Genomic DNA, 20,426 nt, shown 5'->3' on the forward strand with positions numbered 1-20,426 from the left:
CCAATACAAGGTTCCAGGTGCTGCTGGACACTATGCAAGGTATCACTGGGCATCTCAGGATAGCGAATTCAAAATTAGTTTCTGAACAAGTAGAGCTTGATCCTATAAATAACTCATCACTTCAATCTATGTCATCAATGAGTTCTCCGGGTTTACCAGAAGTGAACGTAGCTAGAAAAACCTTCATTTCCTTTGGGAAAGTCAAGGAAAGGCTAGATCTGTCCTGGCTTAGCAGTCAGTCAAATCTGGTTCCATAAACAAGTTGTGACATTCTTCTGGCACAGTGAAGGGAACCTGGCTGGACACTTGAATCCTCTCGAGGGACAATCACTAAAAACAATGTCAGCTCAAGAAATTCGAGGCAGTCCTCACAACACAGTTTTAGTCAGATTTGTTTTGCTGTCCTTGGTTAAAACTGTTGTATCACTCTGTCATTTTTCTTTTTTCTTTTTGAGATAATTCACATCTGTTGAGTGTGTACAAAATTCAAAATACACAGACCATAGCACAAAAACAAGGGTTATGTAACTGTGCCAAAAACCTTCTGAAATGTGAAATTAGTATTTCTCCAAGAGGAACTGAAAAATCAAAAATAGATAATAAAGTTTATAAAGGCCCGAAATGTTAAAGCATATGTTCATCCAGAGAAGTAAAGCCAATTGTAGCAAATACTGTTTTGTTATTAAGATTTAGATTAGGGTTACGATTTTTTTTAACACTTTTCTCCTCAGTGTGAAGCAAATGACGTGAAAGGCACCACCTCCACAGAGGCTGCACAACCAGGAACAGAATGGTATGTTTCTTGTATTAATATTGTTACACGTGCACACACACATACATGGCTGCATGTAAGTCACGTGCCACTGCTTAATTTTCAAGGTCATTCCTCAGTCCTCTCACCCCGAACTTCTAATCATTTTTATCAAAAGCGCTCAGATGGGACTTCAGCTTGTTTTTGTGACCTTCAGGATGTTTTTAAAGTGCAGAAACAATTCCAGTGAGGTAAAAATAAACCTGAAAGCATTAAAAAAAAAAAGCTAGAGTTGAGGGATATGCTATTACGGGACTGCTATCCAGTAATCTAAACATTTATGAAAGAGTTTGATGAAGTCCAGGCACAAGGCTCCAATCATATTGTAGTTATAAAGTCAGCCTGAGTAGAGCTCTCTGTGTCTGGGCTAGATGTTCTTTAAGGACAATCGCAATAACAAATGTGCAAAGTGCAATCACAGTTTTTCGTTTGTACTCATCGTTCTCGTGATGGTGGGATGCACATCCCACTCGGCCTGCGCTGCGTCTCATCCGTTATACGACCGGGCCGCAGTACTGTGATGGAACCTGACTGTAACAGTGTTTTGTCACGTCTGCTGTGATCGTCACGGTGTCCAAGGCTAATTGTTCTTTCCTATCTGAAACAATGCAGTGGAAAGAGTGTGTCGGAGCAGGAAAATGAGCCAGCCAAGCCTTCAGTAAACCTGGAGGAGCTCCGAGCCGAGATCAAGGCAAATATCGAAGAGGAGGCCTATCAAAAAGGGTGAGGCCCTCTCTTCTGCTTTTTAGTGTAGATAAGCGGACAGTTTGATGACACAGTTGTTTATCAGAAATCATTTCAGTTGTGTGTCCCAATTTCACTTGTAAATGTGAATATTTCAAACGCAGCTACCAAGATGGACTGAAGCAAGGCAAGGCGCTTCAGGAAGAAAAACGTGAAGACGAAAGTGCTGCGGACAAATTGCTGGAAACAAAAAATAAGGACGAAGAGAGCGGAGAGAGGCTTAAGAACAGCAGGTGAACTCACTCTGTCATGTTAGAAAAGGAAATATAAATTGTGTATTTATGCTCATCTCTGATAGTATTGATATAAGCACAACAAATTATTTGTGCTCTTTTTGTAAATAATTCATGATCAGTGGAAGATGAATCTCTTTATTACACACAAAATGTTACATTTAATTGAAAATACATAAAAAAATTATAACAACACCACAAACCCATTTTTAAAATCACAAAGAGTGAGTTTATATCTACAGTACTCTGCAAAAGTCTTTAGCCACACCTCATTTCTCTCATGAGTTGCTGTGGGGATGGTAGACCTTATTACAGACCCACATGCAAGACGCTGAGACAGAATAACATAAGGTGAGCTTTTAATGCTGACAGCTACCAAGGTTTAAAAAGTCTGGAAAGTATCCAAGATGACGTATTAAGATGAGGAAAGCAAACATTCAGGGAACAATAGAAAGCACAAGGAAAGACCAGCACTAGGTAAGACACCTGCCAAGGACAACTCAACGAAAGTTAAGGGGAAATGGAGACAATAACTACAAGAAGTAATGAGGGAAGTGGAAACAGCTGGGAAATACAGCTGGAACTAATTAGAAATAACGCACCAAGGGAAGTAGAATTACACACAAAGAACAAGAGATGAAAGACCACCAAGATAAAACAGGAAAACACCTAACAGAGACAGAGACTTAACAGTAAGATGCAGGATAACTGAAACAAGGAACTGAGTACAAACAATGTCCATGAACAGAACCTAGATTACTAAACTAAAACTAGAAAGGCATAAAAATAAGGAAACCAACCCAGAAAGTGCTGAAAGTATAACACATAAAAAAACAGAAAAGATTAATAAGTCCAAGCACAAAACACTCAGTGATTTGTGCAGTGATTTATGGAAGCATTTGCAAACATATGTGAAAATAGAGCATAAAAGCAAACATAAACGGTACATGGATCAACTCAGGTCGTGTGTCAGGTCTTTGTTAATTTGCTATGTGTTGGCTTTTTTATGCTTGAATGATTCATTTGTCAAAACAAGAAAAAGAAAGAAAATAGTCAGGTACAAGGACTGGACTGAAAATGAGTGAAAACGCAGCCAATGTCTGGCAACTTTTGCTCAAGACCACTTTAAAAAATTACAGGAAAAAGCTCAAGACCTTTGCACAGCTTGCAAAGGTTGCACAGCTGCATATAACTTTTACATGCGTATCGCTAAATTAATCTTGTGGGATTAAAAGTGAGAGTAAAATTAGCCTCCACAGCCATTATTTCAACAAATATATACGGTCTTTTTATAGTTTAGATAATGTCTGTAATTTAAAGAAACTTCTGTAGTTCCTCCATAATGAGCACTTTCCCCTGCCCAATATTTTGTCACCTGCTATATGAACTTATTATCTTTGCAGGAGGATGGAGGAAGTCCTGGCTGTTGTAGGCGAGTTCTGCCCCAAGGTATCCACGAGTCGGCGGCTTCTATGGCTCACTTTGACGCTGTTTGTGGCTGTGTGTGTGGTGTTCAGTATTTATTCATTCTTCAGTGACTATTACAACCGACACGAGGACACATAAGGGAAGAGGAACTTTGTGTGAGACACTGATTGAGATCTTTGGACTGGGTGTAAGAGTGCAACGAAAGAACCCGCTAAACAGAATAACAGAGACCTGCCAGTTTACCATATCATCAGACACACTTGAATCAAATGACCCCGATACTCAAGGGTCAGAGACATTTTGGGAGGCTTTATGGCTCGTGAGGCCTTCTTCATGGTCAGCAGAGATAAGTTATAATCTTGCTTGAAATGAAAAGTTGAAAGGATGTTTGCTGCAGCAAAAGATAAGATGATTCTGTTTAGGGACCAATTATATTGTGTGCTGAAATAGATATTTAATTAAATTAGATCTTGTAATTATACATTCTGGTTCTGGTACTTTGAATGCTGAATATGGCACTTTTTCATTAAATGCCACAGTAGAAACATTGTATATTTATCTACACAATAGAATCTCTCAGGTTTGATAGATAATGAAGTCCCTGAGAGACTTTTAATACATATTTAAAGAAAAATGTTTTTATCTGTTGTTTTTTTCTATTAAAAAAATGTTTCAAATGTAAGCACATTCCACAGCAGTTCTTCAAGTGCAATACTCAGCTCATGGTTCTCATTTGTGCCATGTTTGATTGTTACTTCAGAGCACTGAGAGATTTTTTTTTCTTGTAAACGAGCACTGTTTAGACTTCATGATTCCTTTTCTGTCTTTGCACATGCTGTGCTGTCCGTTCTCTGTTCATTTTATGGTCTGTCACCTCTCCTTTAAATAAAAAGTGCCTGAAATATTTCCTCTAGTCATTTCAGTAGCGACAAATATTCGTTGCTATGAAAACTAAGTACTGCCAATGATTCAGTAGCTTGTAAAACCACCTTTAGCAGCAATAACTTGAAGTGTCAGAATTTTGGCCCATTCTTCTTTGTTGATCCATTTCATCGAGTTTGGGGGGCATTTATTCCTGCACAGATGTTTTAAAGTCGCACCACAGCATTTCCATTGAGTTGAGGTCTGCTGTATTTGATTCTCACCAAACACCAAACATGGAGCTGTGCATTAAGACCAAATATCTCCACTCTGTTCCAGAATAATCTGATATCCCCATATTGGTGTTGTTCCTGGATCATCATATTCAATGCTGGTCCAGGGTCAATATTGCAAGTATCCAATCACATTGTTATGATATAGTTTTGGAATGCAGGGGGAAAAAACCTGCCAATGTCCACAAAATTTTTATAAAAGGGGGCAGTTAGGGTCAGAGTTATGGTTGGGGGTTAGAATGTAATAGTCGATAAAGTTAAGGGGCTATAGTTATGGTTACAGGGTCTGCGTTAGGTGTGTGGTGTGATGGTGTGTATCCACACTGCAAAACTAGACCATGCTTTGTTCAGATGCAACTGTGCAAACAGAGGCCACAGGATACTTTTGCTGGAAAAATGTCTAAATTCTCTCACCAAGACCTGTTGGGAAATTCTATTGTGTTCCCATTTGAAAGTCTCATAGTCTAATTTAGTTTAATTCTATAACAACTTTAAGGACATGCAAACCCCACTCTTAGAGAGGTGATATGTACGATGAGCATTCTTGCTCTAATCCAGAGTGTCACCTCACATCTGTCAAAAACCCTGCTGCATCTTCGTCAGCAGGCTCTGCGTCATTTCCTGCCATCGGGGCTTGCGGAGAAATGTTTTTGTGGAAATAGGAGGCCGCGTGCCAAAGGCTCATCTGAGGAGACCAAAGATAATAAGCGCACACATGATGGAGAATTTCCCAGAGAGAGGAAATCATCAGGACAGAAGAGAATCTCTTCTCGAGTGTATTACATCATGGTTTTCAGAAACTTTCACAACTCTACTGCAAATCCCACCTTTTGTGCTTTCACTTTATCCTTTTAATATATTGTTTGTACAGAATCATGGAATAGAATAGAATTACTATATACAGACTCTTTATTTTCATCACACAAAAAGTACAACAAAACTGTACGCAATTCTATTCAGTGCAAAGAGAGTAAGCAAACTATTTTAATAAACTTTCTTTTTCGATGTAATAAGATTCAAAAGAGAATTCTAATAAGTAAATGTGAGTGTTTATATTATATATATATATATATATATATATATATATATATATATATATATATATATATATTTGTGCCTGTAAAAATACTGGTTGCAGTTGAACCTGAAAACATAACTTATTTATTGAAGTTTAACAACATTTCACATTAAAAATGCTGAATGGGAACACGTGTGCACTGCTTTTCCCCTTCTACTGAATTTCTGCAGATTAGTGTTTTTGATGTATTACTTATCGTCTCCTGAGCCCTGCTCCCAGAACATAGGATGGCTCTTGATCTGACCCATGTGCACTACTTCCTTCTTCCTTTTCCGTTATTCTCTGGCAGTGACAGAGTCCACACATCCCAGTGAGCATGATCACCTCTATTTAACCGTGCCTTTTGGCTCAGAGACACATAAACCTTGCAGCAGCAGTGATACCCAGCATTCATCTGTCTTTACTCTGACCAGTCATGAACATCATCTGGCTTTGCCTCCCAGCAGCGCTGCTCGTTACTTCAGCCTTGTCTGTTCAAATGACTGACATAAGGAACCTCAGAGGTAAGTTATTTCACATATTTTCTAATATGTACAAATATATATATATATATAGATTATTGTACTACCATATATAGTAAATATAAATATGCTTTTTCCAGTTTCCCCAGGATTCAATCAAAGTATTGCAGGAGTAATGCTGGTCACATCTTTAAATGAGCTCAACCAGCTTGAGTATGCTTTCAATGCCAGTGAAGCTCGCAGGCTCTGCTGGTCCTTTGGACTGAACATTGCTTCAAAAGCACAAGTACAGAAAGCTCTTTCTAGAGGTTTAGAAACATGCAGGTGAGACCAAAGTGAGAGAAAAAAATCACCTCAGTATCACCTCTGAGTAATATAACGAGGAGCACCTAATGTAATATTTTGTTCAGGTTTGGATGGATTGATGAACACTTCGCAGTCATTCCCCGCATCCACCCAATTCCCAGCTGTGGCAGGAATAAGAGCGGCTTGGTGCCCTGGCGAGCCAGCGTAAAACAAAAGTTTGATGTGTTTTGCTTCAACGAGACAGGTGAGTAACTTTGCACCTGCATTTTACTTATGAAGAGACAAAAGATATTTAAAAAGTGATTGTGCATGCTGTTCACAGCTTTGTTATTCAAAGAATAAAACAGGTCTGCTGTATAGTCTATGTAAATAAGAATACATTAGTATTAATGAATACTCTTAACACAAACTTTGATTCTTTATTGTATTCGCATTGGATTTTAATTTGTATTCAGCAGCATTTTAGTATATTCCACATAACTAGGATGGGGAAAAAAAAAAAACAACATTGGAGAGCATTTTTATCGAAGGTTTTTCAAATACATACAATACACTCCTAGCACTTTCCAAAACATAATCATCATTTCAAACAGGAGGAAGTACAAAAGAAAAGAAAAAATAATCAGAATTGTTTGAAAATAGTCTAATCTTTGCACAGATGCAGCGATACAACGAATGGATGAAGTAACTGACAGTCCTTTGAAGAGCACACATGGCGTGGGTCACACACACCACACCACAACACCACCATCCACATCTTCCTCCTCGACTCCTGAAACGCTCGACAGTGAGATAGAACCAGCCCGCTTTGCCAGCAGCTCACAAAGCTTTACTGCAGGTATGGGACTCGTAATCTGAACTCTGTCACAGTCAGTTAACACAGCACAAGACTAATAGACAGGCAAAGGCCTCGTTATCAACAGTGTGCATGTTTCATATTTTAGGAAAAGCTGTGCTCATCTTCTGCTCCTGTGCGCTTCTTCTGCTTATAACAATCATCCTGACATACCTCAAATTGTAAGAGCTTTTTTTTTTTATAATACATAAAACACAATAAAGTTTCTCTTGTTGCATATTATTACATCTTTTTCCTGTCCATCTGTTAATAAAAAACAGAAGACGTTGCTCTCAGAAGTCAGACGTGAAAGAGCAGAAAGAGTACATCCAGACAGAAGAGTGGATCTGTGTGAAGACCCCTACAGAAACCAAGAAAGCTGCTGAGGAAGATGAGAGGATAGAAGTGGGCGACGACGCACAGTAAACGTTATTCTGATGAGAAACTGTTTGTGATCCTCGATTTGTGTTAAATTAAGAGACAGAATGGCTGTAACGTGATTTCTTTTTGTATTCTGTTAAATGGTGCATTTTAGCCACTGGAGGGCAGTGTTTGTAATAAAATGATTTTAAATACTCATACGGGTTTGGTGTTCTACACAACAAAAACTCATAATAACAGCTTTTCTGCAGGTTTACCCACTTCTTAAATCCACATTATTCTAGTTTTTACTCTTCAGTATCTCTCAAGCTTTTTTAAAAGTCACTGAAGCTTGTTTTAAGCAAACTGTTTGTTTGTTCTCTCATTGGTAACTCTAATGTATGATATGGGCTGTGAAAAGTTTCTATGAGATCTTGTGGGCTTCCACAGCTTTGCCTTTGAATATTTGAGCATCATCCCTTACAATTCAATTTTAGAAAACCCATCTGCTATTAATTTGCAATTAGTTAAGTATTGCTCTTTTAGTTTTAGTTTTATTGACGTTTTTATTCCATCACAGCCAGCCAGAGGCACTTTTTACAAAATAAATAAATAAAGGTAAATGTAGATATCTTAGAGTGCAACATGCTTCGATTCTGTCAAATGTGAGGTCCTCTTTACTCGCTGTGGGAATTCATAGATTCAGCCTTCACTGCATCAACAATGAAGCTGAGTTCATTGCACAGCGTTTCGTGTCTGTAGGCCATCCGGACCTGGGCGACGTTGGTCTTACGGATATCGTTTCCTTCGGGTCCATCTTTCAGATAGTTCTCTCCCAGGAAGTGCATCTTATCCTTGCAAAAGTAATCACAACAGTAGGTGGAAGAAAGGATGATTAGATCTTGTGTGAGTTGACCAATGCCTGCTAAGACAGAATTTATGTTGTCTTTTTTCAAATGAAGGATGTGACCACACCTGGTGAGAAAACCCACTCTGCAGCACACTGTTCCTGGCTATTTCACACACATCACAGGTGCTGAACTTCCACAGCTGAGCTGCTATGGCGTACTCCTCCATCAGTGGTTCCTCAGAGGATACACAAATAGCAGATAAGCTTTATTCAGACTACAGAAATGAATCAAAATAACAAATACTGTATTAGTTAGGCAAACAATGGTTTTGGATCACTGAATGATGACCTGAAAACACAGTTTCCTGTAGATTTTTTATTTATTTATTTTTTTACCTTGGTGTAGTGGAACAGCATGGGATCATCTGTGGACAGGGACACACACAGACCTTTGTGCAGGAAGTCTTTTAGCGGGCTTTTGGAGTATTCCAGGAACAGGCCATTGTTGCTGAGTGGAGACATTGCAATTGGTACCTGGGCTAGGTAGTACAGGTACTGCAGCACTGGGCTCTGTAGGAAGTTTGACAGAGGTGCTGCTCGTGAACGTGAAAGATGGGAAAACACACAAATGTACACACTGTCATTGTGTGTTTTATCTTAATGCTGAGTGAGTTGGAGTCCGTACTATAGCGGTGACCTTTGGGATATTCTGCAGTTTATAAGCAATGCTTTGTGGTTTACTGGTTTATAACTCGGGACAGTCGTGAGTACCTTCCTCAGGTTGAGTCCATGTGAGATGTTGTCAGCAGTGAGAAAGGCAGAGACCAGATGAGTGAGTGATCCAGCTTCTCCACAGTGGGGACGGAACTGGAAGGTGTTCAGTCCACACTCTCTATACAAGACGCAGAAGAGTATAATAAGCAACATCACATAACAGCATTTAATCATCTTCATCACACCGAGTGCCGATCAGCTTTAAGCATCAAGTAGTTCAGAACTGGCTTTCCTGTAATTTATTAGTCACTCTTCCACTGACAGTTATACAAAGTGACAGAATAAACTGTCTTTTGAGGGCTGGACACACACTGCTAGGTCAGGGTCTAACATGTCCTACATCCATGTCAAGTCTTCCTTCATCTATGTGTTTACGAAAGAAAAAAGTATTCTTATTGTCACACAAAGGAGTTGTCAGTTATTCGGCAGGGCAGATACCTCTTAAGCCGTCTGTGCATTTCCAAAATTAGAATATTAAAAAATGAATCAGCTTTTATTTTTTATGGTCTTCACTGCTGGTACAACCTTTCTGTACATCTGAGATAAAACATTTAAATTGGGACTTAAAGCATGTCTGCAACTTCATCTTAACCCTAATTTCTTGTCTGTGTTTCCCCATCTAAAGATTAATCATTACAGGGTAGAGTAATACAGCTTTATATCATGATATACACATATAGTTGACATGTTTTAACTGTCTTTGCATTTTTCTCCCTTTCTGTGCAGAACTCTGAATTACCTTGGGTTTCATATACTTATATTGAGTCACCCATTTAGCAGACATCAAGTAAATTCAATCTGCCTGCTTCTGATACTTCACCGTACCTGGGGAATGATACTTACTTTCTGAGGTTGTTGAGGACTATGATGTTTGCGTACATGTGGAAGATGTAGTAGCTGTATGGAGGATTTTCAACTGAAGTCCACTGTTCTGGTTTTGGGCTCCTGAAGGAGAACATGTGATCGCTGTGTTTGGACTCATCGTCCACGCTGTCAAAGCCAGACACCTGCATCCACAAAAACAGTCATTTTCTGCTGGGATTTTTTAATGAAGCCCGGCAGGTATTAATATTAAATGGTTATTAGTCATTTGTTTCCACAAATGTTACCAATCAACAGTCAGTTATTTTTATATTGTGCAATATATGGACAGACGTACTGGGCCACCTGCAGGTTACACCCACAGGAGCTTATACACCTGTGGCAATGGGACTAAAAACACCTGTACTTCAATATTAAGTAGTGGAACACAATACCTTTGCCCATACAGTGTATTTCTGAACAATTTTACATTTTATGAAGCCAGTTTATATTATAAAGACATGTTTTCATATTGATGCGTCATTATATTTTCATTGCCCTAATGGGTGCATCTGCTTACCACTACAGTATAGTCTGCTATATCACTCAACTATTATTATACTGCACATAAATGCATCATTTGAAGACATGAAGTACATCTTTTTGTGCAAAACTGATCCTCATAATATTTGCTGAGATCTGTTTTGGTACAACAAATCTTACATATTTGAGGAAAATGTGAAGTTCTTTGTGTTTCTGTGGGTTGACTGTGGCCTCAAACAAAGGAAGGAATATGTTCTCCAGCATCTTGGCAAAATTGGGTATCAGCTTCTTTAGCTTGAAAATATCACTGCAACATAAAAGTAAATTTTAGATTTCACAAAATGCATTTACATTAAAAGCCTGCATTTTCAGCATGAAGCACTTACTATATTCTGGGCACTTGAATCATCCACCTTATGTTTGGAGAGTATAATTTGTGGTCAATAAACCACTTGGACAGACTGTACCACTCGTCAGGAGACCTTCCGTAGATGGACAGGCGTGGCTCTACATGCTGATACTTGCTCTCCTCCAGGCCATGGGCCACTTCCTATAAAAAAATGGTGAGAGGAAGAGTGCATCAAGTTTTCTCTGCATCACTCCGTCTTGAAATTGATGAAATGCTACAAATGATGATAGTACCTTTATGATGCAAGCAAAATACTCTCCATTAACAACATTGTCAGTTTTCAGGAAGATTTCGCGAAGCTCACTGGCTCCCACTGGGTTATACTTCGCATTGAACTTATCAAAGCGGTGGAAGGTTTGTCTCCCCTGTAAATGTAATAAATCATAAAGTGTGATTCAGAATCCCAGAATGATGCAAGCAGCAGAAAGACAAAATCTGAAATTCTTAAATATATTGTCTTAATGGAATATTTGAATTCAAAAGAATAGACAATATTTCTCACAGCATGTACGTCGAGAGAGTCCACAGTAAGGTCATAGGGGTCCTTGTTGAGGTGCTGGAAAACCTCTTTGAGTGTCATTCTTTGTCCACCCTTTTCTAAAACTACACGTTCTGCATCAGTCTGATACGTCTTCTGGATGAAGGTGAGCAGATGTTTCTGAGACATGCATGCAGCTGCATGAATGTGCGTGTCCACCTGCAAGAAAGAAACCGTATGTTCAGTCTGCACGCACTATCCTATATTTAACCCCTCCCAGTTGGGCATGCTCAGAAGGTATTCAGGCCCAGCAATCCAAGAGGCAACTAAAACAGATGTCTGAACCACCTCAACTAGCTTTTCCTTTCCAGATGGATCTCAGAGTGGAGGTGATGCTCTGTTGTGACAAAAGGAGCAGCAGCACTGAAAATGTGCTTCACTTTGTGCCAAAGATGCAGAACCAGCTCTTACTTTGGATGGTGTAATTGGTGAAGCTTCCCCTGAGGCTTCAGGCTCTGCCTCCTCTACAAACGACATTGCTGTCACATTCAGAAGTTCTTCAAAGTGCTTTTTGCCAAGCAATTAAATGATAACAGCTGCAGGTTAATCTGGGTAGTTTGCAGAGCATGCTTTAGTATCTACACTCACTTTAAAGTTCAGTCAGATGTAATGGTTGCCTCACTTCCCAGAGATGGAATACTAACCTTTCTAACATTGTAGAAATCTCTGTGAGGCACACGTTTTAATTCCTTGAGCTCAGCCATCTCATTGAGCATCTCATGGAGGTTGAATTTTGAACTCAAGAAATTTAGTCTCCTATGACAGTAGGTTTTCCTGAAAATTGAAAGTGACACTCAGTTCATTCTCTAAAAAGTGCAGAATGGATGATAACCGGTTTTTCAACCAGCATGTCTGCATAATTGTTTTGGAAACTTACGTGGGTCCATCTGCAGTCATGGCAAGCACATGACTCAGCTCTACAGCAAAGGTCTCCAAGTCTGGGTAAGGAAGGTCATGAGGCTGGTTTTGTTTGAAAGCCTCTTCATTATCATACACATAAACTATCCCATCCTTCATCTTCAGTTTATAATTTAGATCCTTGGGGATGTTGTCCATGCAGTAGGGATCCTCCCCAGCTTCTGAACATGGGCACATGTCTGGTGGTCGCAAAGGTTTTTCCATTACTTTCATATAAATTAGAACAAAGCATGTTTTTAAATTTTGTTATACATACAGCTCAGCTTCGTACATCATACCTGGAAGGACCTCATCTTCTTCGCTCCAGGTCGTGTTCTGAGCACTTCGTAGGAACTTGCTCGTCGTTCTGCAGAATCTGTGATAGGCTAGCTTTGAGTATTTCTCTCGAAGAAGCAGAGCTTTAAACAGATTTTTGGCGGCCTGATCATAGTCGTCCAGTGTGATCTGAGAGGAGGATGAGCATTAAACATAAATTCAAGTCTAATCCAATAGTAGTAATAGTGAAGGCTACACTGGATCATGGAGGGACACTGTGCAGTGACTGGCTGCTAGATTTTGAAGCAACAATGCTTTGACTGGCATCTAAATTCATCTTTTATACTTCAAAATGTAGACAGTTTTGCACTTTTAAGATTTTGAATTAATTCCTTCAGAGGGTGGCAGGAAGACATGCAGTTGTCTCTACTTCCAATAATTCGATTTTTTGGATACTGCACACTTAAATCATGCTACATTCAATTTGAAGATATTGTCATTTCACATTTGTCTGAGTTTTTTTTTTTCTACCATTTAATATTCAAATTCAAAATATTACATATGGGATGTATATGTATGTAACTACACCAGTTGGCACTTTCAACGAGAGTACTTACACCAGCACAGTAATCTCCACTAATAGTAACCCTCTGATAATCAGGGCAGTTTTCCTGCACAGATGAGCTGGTGGAACTGGGGGACATGAATGGTGTCACTAGGCGTGCCCAATCTGCATTGGCTGGGACTTGTAGGCAAAGTGACTTGGAACGAATCATCCTCAGGCTGTTCCTCCTGAAAAGTCAGCAACTTGATTAGCATTTGGTGCAAAGCTCACTTAAATGAACGAGTCTTTACCTAAAATCATGGTAAGATGACTCATTAAAAGGGGCCTATTATGCTCAGTTTTAACTTCACATTTATATCATTAGACTCCACAGAGCCGCTTTGCATTATTTACAGTTTGAACTTTGCACAATCTGTTTTAGTTCATCCCCCTTTACCCCCACCTTCCATTTTTATGGAAAAGAAAAGATTTAAATAACAGGTGGGTGTGGCTTCAGTGCTAACAGTCAGAGCTGTGTGCCTAAGGAGACTATATTACATCATACAGAATCAAGACCACAAAAGAAAAATCAAAAGGAGCAGACTGAAAACTTTAAGTCTTGGCTCATGTATATCTAACACCACATAAATAATAAGCAAAACTGAAAATATACGTCTTATAAAGGGATTTTTGTTTTGTTTTTTATACTAGGATAATTTTGCTTGCATGAACAGACTGATCTGCGGTTCAGAGTCCAAGCAGGACTTACCTCTTAAGAGTCTCCTCTGACTGCTGCTCTGCCAGCTCCTTAAGCAGTTCATGGTCTTTGGCTTGCTGGAGGCCAATTGGGCAGTCCTCAGGCATCGTGAACATCGACAAGGCATTTTTGGTTTCTTCTTCTTTTAATGCCGATGCATATACTTTCTCTGCAAGCAACTGCGTCTGCTCCTCCACCTCACTCAGATTCACCTTTAGAAATTGACGAGGCATGTCTGCAAGAGACCAGAAGCATCAGTAAAATGGCCGGCGTCTGAAGTCTCTGACTGTAGAGTGCAAAGGAGGTCTGCAGTACTTGTCAGGACGTTAAATGCTCTGACTACTGTGTGGTGTTTTGTAAACAGGGAAATCTACCTGTGCACGTGTTTGGGGACAGGGCATTCATCATCGCAGGTCCTCTCTCGCCGCAGCAGGTAGACTTTATAACTATCACTGCGCCCAACAAACGCAATAAGTTGTTTATATTATAGTTACATTATAGCCGTTAATATCCCTGCTCTTATTTGCACAGTTTTTTCTTTTTCTGTTTTTAATAATTTTTTTAATTTTTAATAACTTACTAACTGTACTGTATTTTTTTCATTATGCTGCAAATTGTTTTTTGAATCTGCGTGCTCCATCTGCCTGTCACTTTGATGCTGGAACACCCAAATTTCCCCAGTAAGGGACAATAAAGGATATTTCTATTCTATTCTGTTTCATTATCCAACTATTGCACAGCATCACCACCTAGAGAGTTCTGAGTGAACTGTTTGTTAAAATGTTAAAAGCTAAAGTTCATGTCATGCATGATGTTTTTAACACCTCTTATATAAAGGAATGCAGTCAGCACAATGCAGTAATATTTAATATCATTATTAACTGCAGTAACATTAATATTAAGTCATCGAATTTTCACGATATTTTCTGCTCAATAGTGATTGCGGTGCAATTATAGCTTCTTCATTCATCAAGTACTTTTCTAGATATGCATGTATTTATTTATTTATGAATTATTACAAGTCATTTTATGAATAAATGTTGTATGAAAATGCTGCATTGTTGTGCTTTTAATGCCTCTTAGTATATTTTAAACTTGGGCTGAATTATCACACTCCTCCAGGATAACGTACATCCCTACAAAGTGGGTCTTAAAATTGAAAAATATGCATATATGTAAAAACACTTTCTCAGTTATATTTAGAATAACATCTGGAAACTCGTGAACGTTGTTCAATTCAGATTAGATAACGTACTGAGACTTTATGGTACAACTTCCTCTCAAAGTTGAATGAAAATGACATTTTCTTCACTTTTGTAACCAAGAATTTCAAATTAAAGAGCATTCTTTGTCTTGTATTTTTGAGAAATACAATTGTTTATATTAAGAACTCACATAAGCTATTTACAGAAATTAACACCAGTTATTTTTTGCAATGTGAAGTTTTTCTTTTTTTAATTAGTGTGCACTCAAAAATGGGACTTTAGTACACACACACACCTCTAGGCAAATCAGAGTGGGTCGACCTGAAGACTTGTAAAGTTACAAGTTACATAAAAATAAACTACACTATTGTGTGTACTATACTTTGATATAAATAATGAACAGACCTGCATAAAATTCATTAAATCCCCACCAGACATATGTTGAAAGAATTTTGAATAACTTCCATTAGTTAAGTTAGTTCAACAACATTAACCAGATATGAAAGGAATGCAAGTCTTCTGTTAAAATAAACTCCTCTTTTTTGTCTCCTCTTTTGAATAGCAGTGATTCTCTTTTAGCTCTCATCAACACTACAACTGAAAAAAAAAATCCCTTATTTTAACTACAGTATATACACGCAATCTGTTTACAGTAAATCAAACCAAAAACGTGACCTAACAGACAGTGTCTTGATTATCATTGTAGTGGTGAAACAACAACAGAGAAAGACTGCGTGGTACATTGTAATCTGAGGCGGCTTCTGTTCTGCCAGGGTGTTTCCAGGAAGCTCATCAATCAGGACACACAGTATCCTGAATGCATCACCATCACCGTGGGCCTTTATGGCTCTACAACAACACTTTGGAAAGAAAGACTCAAAGCCACTTGGCTGATGGGTTCATGAATCATTAAACTTCCTCTCTTGCCACACACACCTAAATAATTTAGATGAAACCCATGCTTTTGTTTCATAAAAAAACTGTAGTTCAGTGCTTCACAACGAAGGGCAGTGAGGATTAAACTGGGATTCCTCATTTCTGAGTGATTTCTTTTTTCAGGGCTACCTGTAAGCAAAAACTACTAAAGGCAACATATTTGTGTATAGAAAGGAATAAACAAAAAACTGATAAGTGTGAAAGACAAGACTAAGTATATGCATTATTTGGCAGACTTTGCACAAATTACAGCAGGACCTGGCCTGTGCTTGCAATACAGCCTAATGTTCAGTGTGCTAAACTGCCCTCGCCCATATATCAGAGTTAAATAGAGGAATGACCTACGATGTAGTCTTTGTAATAATTATATTAAAATGAATCAAGTTAAATGAACATGAAATAAAATATACATAAAGACGAATGTTTTTATAGACAGCAGCTGCTGAAACAGCCATGAATGCTGCCTTCAAACAACACCAACAACAACGTTAGCACCAAAGTTCAACCTAAACCTGACCTCAGGCCGGCCTCAAGCTGGCCTACATCCTTTTTAATAGCGTCTGCATGTCCATCGCCTTACACGACATTACATTCTGATAGGAGATCAAATTAAATCTGACCGATTCTGCACTCTGCTTACCTGACCGCTCACCTATGCACGCCATCTGCACCGCATGACTGACAAAAGAGGGGGCGGGTCTGCGAGGTGGCTTTTGAGGAAAATCTGTCCCAGGATTTACCGGAAAGGTCGATGGGTTAACGAGGTAAGTCGAGCTTGAACTCGGAGTAAAGGGGGCTCTCTAGGTCACCGCGGGAGCTCATGCTGAACACACAGACTGGTCCATAGTTTCGGTTTAAAATCGTCTGTCTGTATGCTCTATCTGCGACAGATTATTTACTGGATAAATGTGTTCTATAGATTAAATCTGTTGAGCCGCATTTTACTAACAGCACTGCTTAAGTTTTTTGTTTGTTTCTTGCGTTGTTTTGGGCTCAGTAGCTTTCACTTCAGTGGGATTTACACACTCAGATGCAAAAATGCGTGAATGTCCTTCATGTTTGTTCCTAGTCTGCTCTCATGTCTGTTTGTCATTTGACGCGTTTGACGCTGCTGTCATTTCAGATAAAAGAACACGGGTTAAAAAAGCATCCGTGCGGGCCAATTCTGTAATTCTATCATTTGCATTATAACATGTCTGCCAAAAAATGACTGGCGATGTTTGAATGCGTTTTGCCCCCATAGACTTTTTTATGTTGATGAATAGAATTTAGTCGCCATGATTTAGAACGTTATTCTACCAACTCTGCGTTTTACATTATATTCAGATTTATTTAGTTATTTATTTATTGCGACTTCTGGTGACATCTTCTGCAGATCTCTCTTGAAAAATATATTTTTATTCCCAATGAGACTTAATCTGGATAAATAAATAAAAATATATTTCTTTGTTAAACATTGATTGCAGCGCCTACCCTGTGACAAAAATGTTCTCAGAATGACTTGTTATCATTCACGAGAGATATGTTTGCCAGATTATGGGTCAATAAGTCAAGAATCACTTTTCTTTTCTTTTCTTTTTTGACTCACAGTCATTTCTTATTTTTCTCAAAGTGAAAACTGTATATTTATAGCAGAAATAACTTAAGTAAATACAGTAAGATGAGTCTTTTATACTAAAGTGTACTTAATAAAGACAAAATGAATGGTCTAATATGTAGTAATGATATTTAGAATGTGGTAACTGATGAATGGGGCATCCAATCCAAATCTACTGCTGAAACCTGGACATGTTAACCTGCACAAAACCCTGAAAATAATTTTTAAACCCACCTGTTCTAAAGCACAAGGCTGGCCTGCTTACTATTTGGCTATTATGTTTAGTCTAGCACACCAAATATCCATTATAATAAGTACATTTAATCCTAACCTTTGGGTAATAATACCAACATCTACTCATTGTTTAACAAAATTTGAACTGTTTACTTTTATTTAACAGGAGATGTAGGCTTTTTTTTCTTTTTTTAAAAAATATTTCAACCACTTTCAGCTGGAATTTTGGATTCTTCCCCTTTTAAACTTTTACTTGCTATTTTTATCAATTTGGATTCCTTTCAGGTTCCTGTTTCTCTTTCTTATGATTTCCTTAAGTTAACTTTCTCATTCAAAGCTGCTGTGGTCCTATACACTGACACCCATTTGGAGCTGCTGAAGCCTACAGCACTCTGTTCTGGTAAAAGCTGTATGATCCAATCATGATCATGCAATCACGGCTGTGGGGAGAATAAAAAAATGGCGTGTGGTTTTGGAGAATTGTTACACCTATGCCTTCTATAGATAGTGAGAGCTGCTATGATGTGGTTTGGACACAGTGGCATTAACAAAAGGACAGCAGGTGGAAGCTGGAAGTGGAAGACTTAGAAGATGGTAAGATGTTTTTCAGTGGGAGGGACAGCTCAGGTCGAGCAGTCTGGAGACAAAGTTAGAGACAAGATTGAGGATGTAGTGAAGAAATGGTAAAATGGTAAATGGCCTGTATTTATATAGCGCTTTACTAGTCCCTAAGGACCCCAAAGCGCTTTACATATCCAGTCATCCACCCATTCACACACACATTCACACACTGGTGATGGCAAGCTACATGCAGAGGGTTGGTGAGACAGATGATCTGCTGTAGTGACCCATAAACAGAGCAGCCAGAAGAAGATAAAGAAGAAGCTTACACCATAGCAACCTCACAACCATTTAACCTGTTGTGCTTACCTTATCTGCACAACAGCCATAGCCTTATCTGAACGTGTCGTCATCTCAAGTTGGATTCTAAAGAAGGTATGCGCAGATTCAGCGATACCTTAAGAGATGCTGTCTGCAGTTTAGGAGTCTACCATCTCTTTCTATTTAAAGGAGCCAGTGGCATAATGTTGGCAGTGCTACTAGTACTGTGAATGTGTTAAAACTGGCCGTCAACAAAGGGAGGGTTTCAGTCAAAGTCAGACATAGCCTGCTGCTCTTTTTCACTATTCTGCTTTCTGTCCATTGGGAACACATGCTCTCTGATACAAACACACAGCTGTGTGTCACCTACTGTACGGTGTGCACACACGGAAATGGCGAGAGGAAAACAGACTCCTGCTTGTATAACCACCAGAGTCCTTTTTAGTCATTAATTCACAGTCTTATGAATGTGCTGGAAAAAACTGGACCCCTCCTGATATTTCATATTTTCATAAGTCACTATCCTCCGTCACTACTCAGTAGATATTAAAACAATAGACAGACTGAGCTTTTTGGCAGTACATTAAAATAATTTTCATATTATTCAATTCTGATGCTGTTGCACACGTGTTTATTAGATAACAGCAATTGAAAACAGGTGTGGCACAATTTCTGAGCACCAGAAAAGGTTTGTCCTCAGGTAGACAATGTTTATAGGCTAGTGACTTTAACTTCTAATGTTATGAAAGTATTTGAGAAGATCATAACTCAAAGGTTATGTAAAGAGGTTGAGCCATTTTTGGTTAAGTATCAGTTTGCTTATATCTACAATAGCATCAATATTCTATTAATTCATTTGTTTTTCTGTCAATTAAACCCATAAATGAACAGCTCGTGACAGAATGACAGATATGTTTGTTGAGAAGATTTTTGAGGTTAAATGGGCCTTTTCTTTATTATTTATTTATTCTAACATCAGCGTGCCCTTGTCTCGATTTGTGTTGATGTCATTTGATAAAACAGTTACCTGATCCAGGGTTATTTTCTCTTATGGGAGGCTTATGTAGTCAGCCTGATCCCCTGTATGAACTGTGAGTTCAAAGCAAAGATGATGATCATATCCGTTTGCTAGGTTTTTAAAATAAAAAAGCAACAGATACATATGCATGTAATATATTCATATTATGATTAGGAGTCTATATTATATACTACACCACTGCATATTTAAATTTTTAATGGAGGCTTTACTGATTCATTGTTTTATCTTTTAAAGTAGATTGATGTTTGTTTCCTTACGTTAATAAAACTAATTGTATTTATAATTTTAAGATATTTAGCAAATTACTATGAATATGCCTGCAGCTAACTTCCACTGCACCGCTACACTGTGATCAATCTGTCGCTTAAATTACAAATGTTTGCAATCTATCTGTGACTCCTCAGCGCAGGAAAACATTTTGTTCTAGATCGTAAGAACCTTTCAGATCGTGTGTCTGGAAACACTGGATCAAATGTCCGAGAGTGGTGTTGGTCTGCAGGCAGCATTATTAGACGCTAATGTGAAGAGTATTGTAATGGTTCTCGCACTGGACTGTGCTAATGTGGGTCTGTGCACCCTCGTATTTGTGAGTCTGATTTAAAAGCACTATAATGTGGAAACATGTATCATCTCCTATTACTTGTGTAAGACCCCTAGGAGGTTTCAGGAGGCCATTAACTGAGCACTCGCACACCTATCTCAGATTCAGCTCGCTATGTTCTGCTGTCTTTATC

The 20,426-nt window shown here is 38.6% G+C and overlaps 3 protein-coding genes across 3 annotated transcripts in view; 2 read left to right on the top strand and 1 right to left on the bottom strand.

The window, feature by feature from the left end:
- The window catches only part of irag1 (inositol 1,4,5-triphosphate receptor associated 1), a 37,307-nt gene extending 33,185 nt beyond the window's left edge, over nt 1-4,122 (top strand). Inside the window, exons 36-39 of the mRNA XM_086287805.1 lie at nt 732-793; nt 1,424-1,534; nt 1,660-1,788; nt 3,192-4,122. Coding sequence (XP_086143931.1) covers nt 732-793; nt 1,424-1,534; nt 1,660-1,788; nt 3,192-3,354 — 465 coding nt within the window. The 3' untranslated portion in view covers nt 3,355-4,122. The remainder of the gene's footprint in view (nt 1-731; nt 794-1,423; nt 1,535-1,659; nt 1,789-3,191) is intronic.
- A 1,670-nt stretch (nt 4,123-5,792) lies between these two features.
- Nucleotides 5,793-7,627, top strand: lyve1a (lymphatic vessel endothelial hyaluronic receptor 1a). The gene is made up of 6 exons (XM_086287808.1): nt 5,793-5,951; nt 6,050-6,233; nt 6,320-6,459; nt 6,874-7,053; nt 7,160-7,232; nt 7,332-7,627. The coding sequence occupies exons 1-6, from the start codon at nt 5,864-5,866 to the stop codon at nt 7,474-7,476; spliced, it is 810 nt and encodes a 269-aa protein (XP_086143934.1). The 5' UTR covers nt 5,793-5,863; the 3' UTR covers nt 7,477-7,627.
- ampd3a (adenosine monophosphate deaminase 3a) lies at nt 7,551-16,656 on the bottom strand. Its single transcript, XM_086287807.1, has 15 exons — nt 16,581-16,656; nt 13,812-14,034; nt 13,116-13,290; nt 12,522-12,687; nt 12,203-12,422; nt 11,970-12,099; nt 11,290-11,484; nt 11,021-11,152; nt 10,765-10,928; nt 10,559-10,685; nt 9,878-10,041; nt 9,032-9,152; nt 8,657-8,830; nt 8,386-8,496; nt 7,551-8,264 (listed from the first exon to the last, which is right to left on the bottom strand). The coding sequence occupies exons 1-15, from the start codon at nt 16,603-16,605 to the stop codon at nt 8,088-8,090; spliced, it is 2,304 nt and encodes a 767-aa protein (XP_086143933.1). The 5' UTR covers nt 16,606-16,656; the 3' UTR covers nt 7,551-8,087.
- Between the last annotated feature and the right edge of the window lie 3,770 nt (nt 16,657-20,426).

The sequence above is a fragment of the Aulonocara sp. 'chitande type north' Nkhata Bay genome, linkage group LG1 (assembly GCF_057382095.1).
Source record: "Aulonocara sp. 'chitande type north' Nkhata Bay isolate Kocher_YH1m ecotype deep benthic linkage group LG1, A_spYH_male_GT1.1, whole genome shotgun sequence".
In the NCBI taxonomy this organism is placed as follows: Eukaryota; Metazoa; Chordata; class Actinopteri; order Cichliformes; family Cichlidae; genus Aulonocara; species Aulonocara sp. 'chitande type north' Nkhata Bay.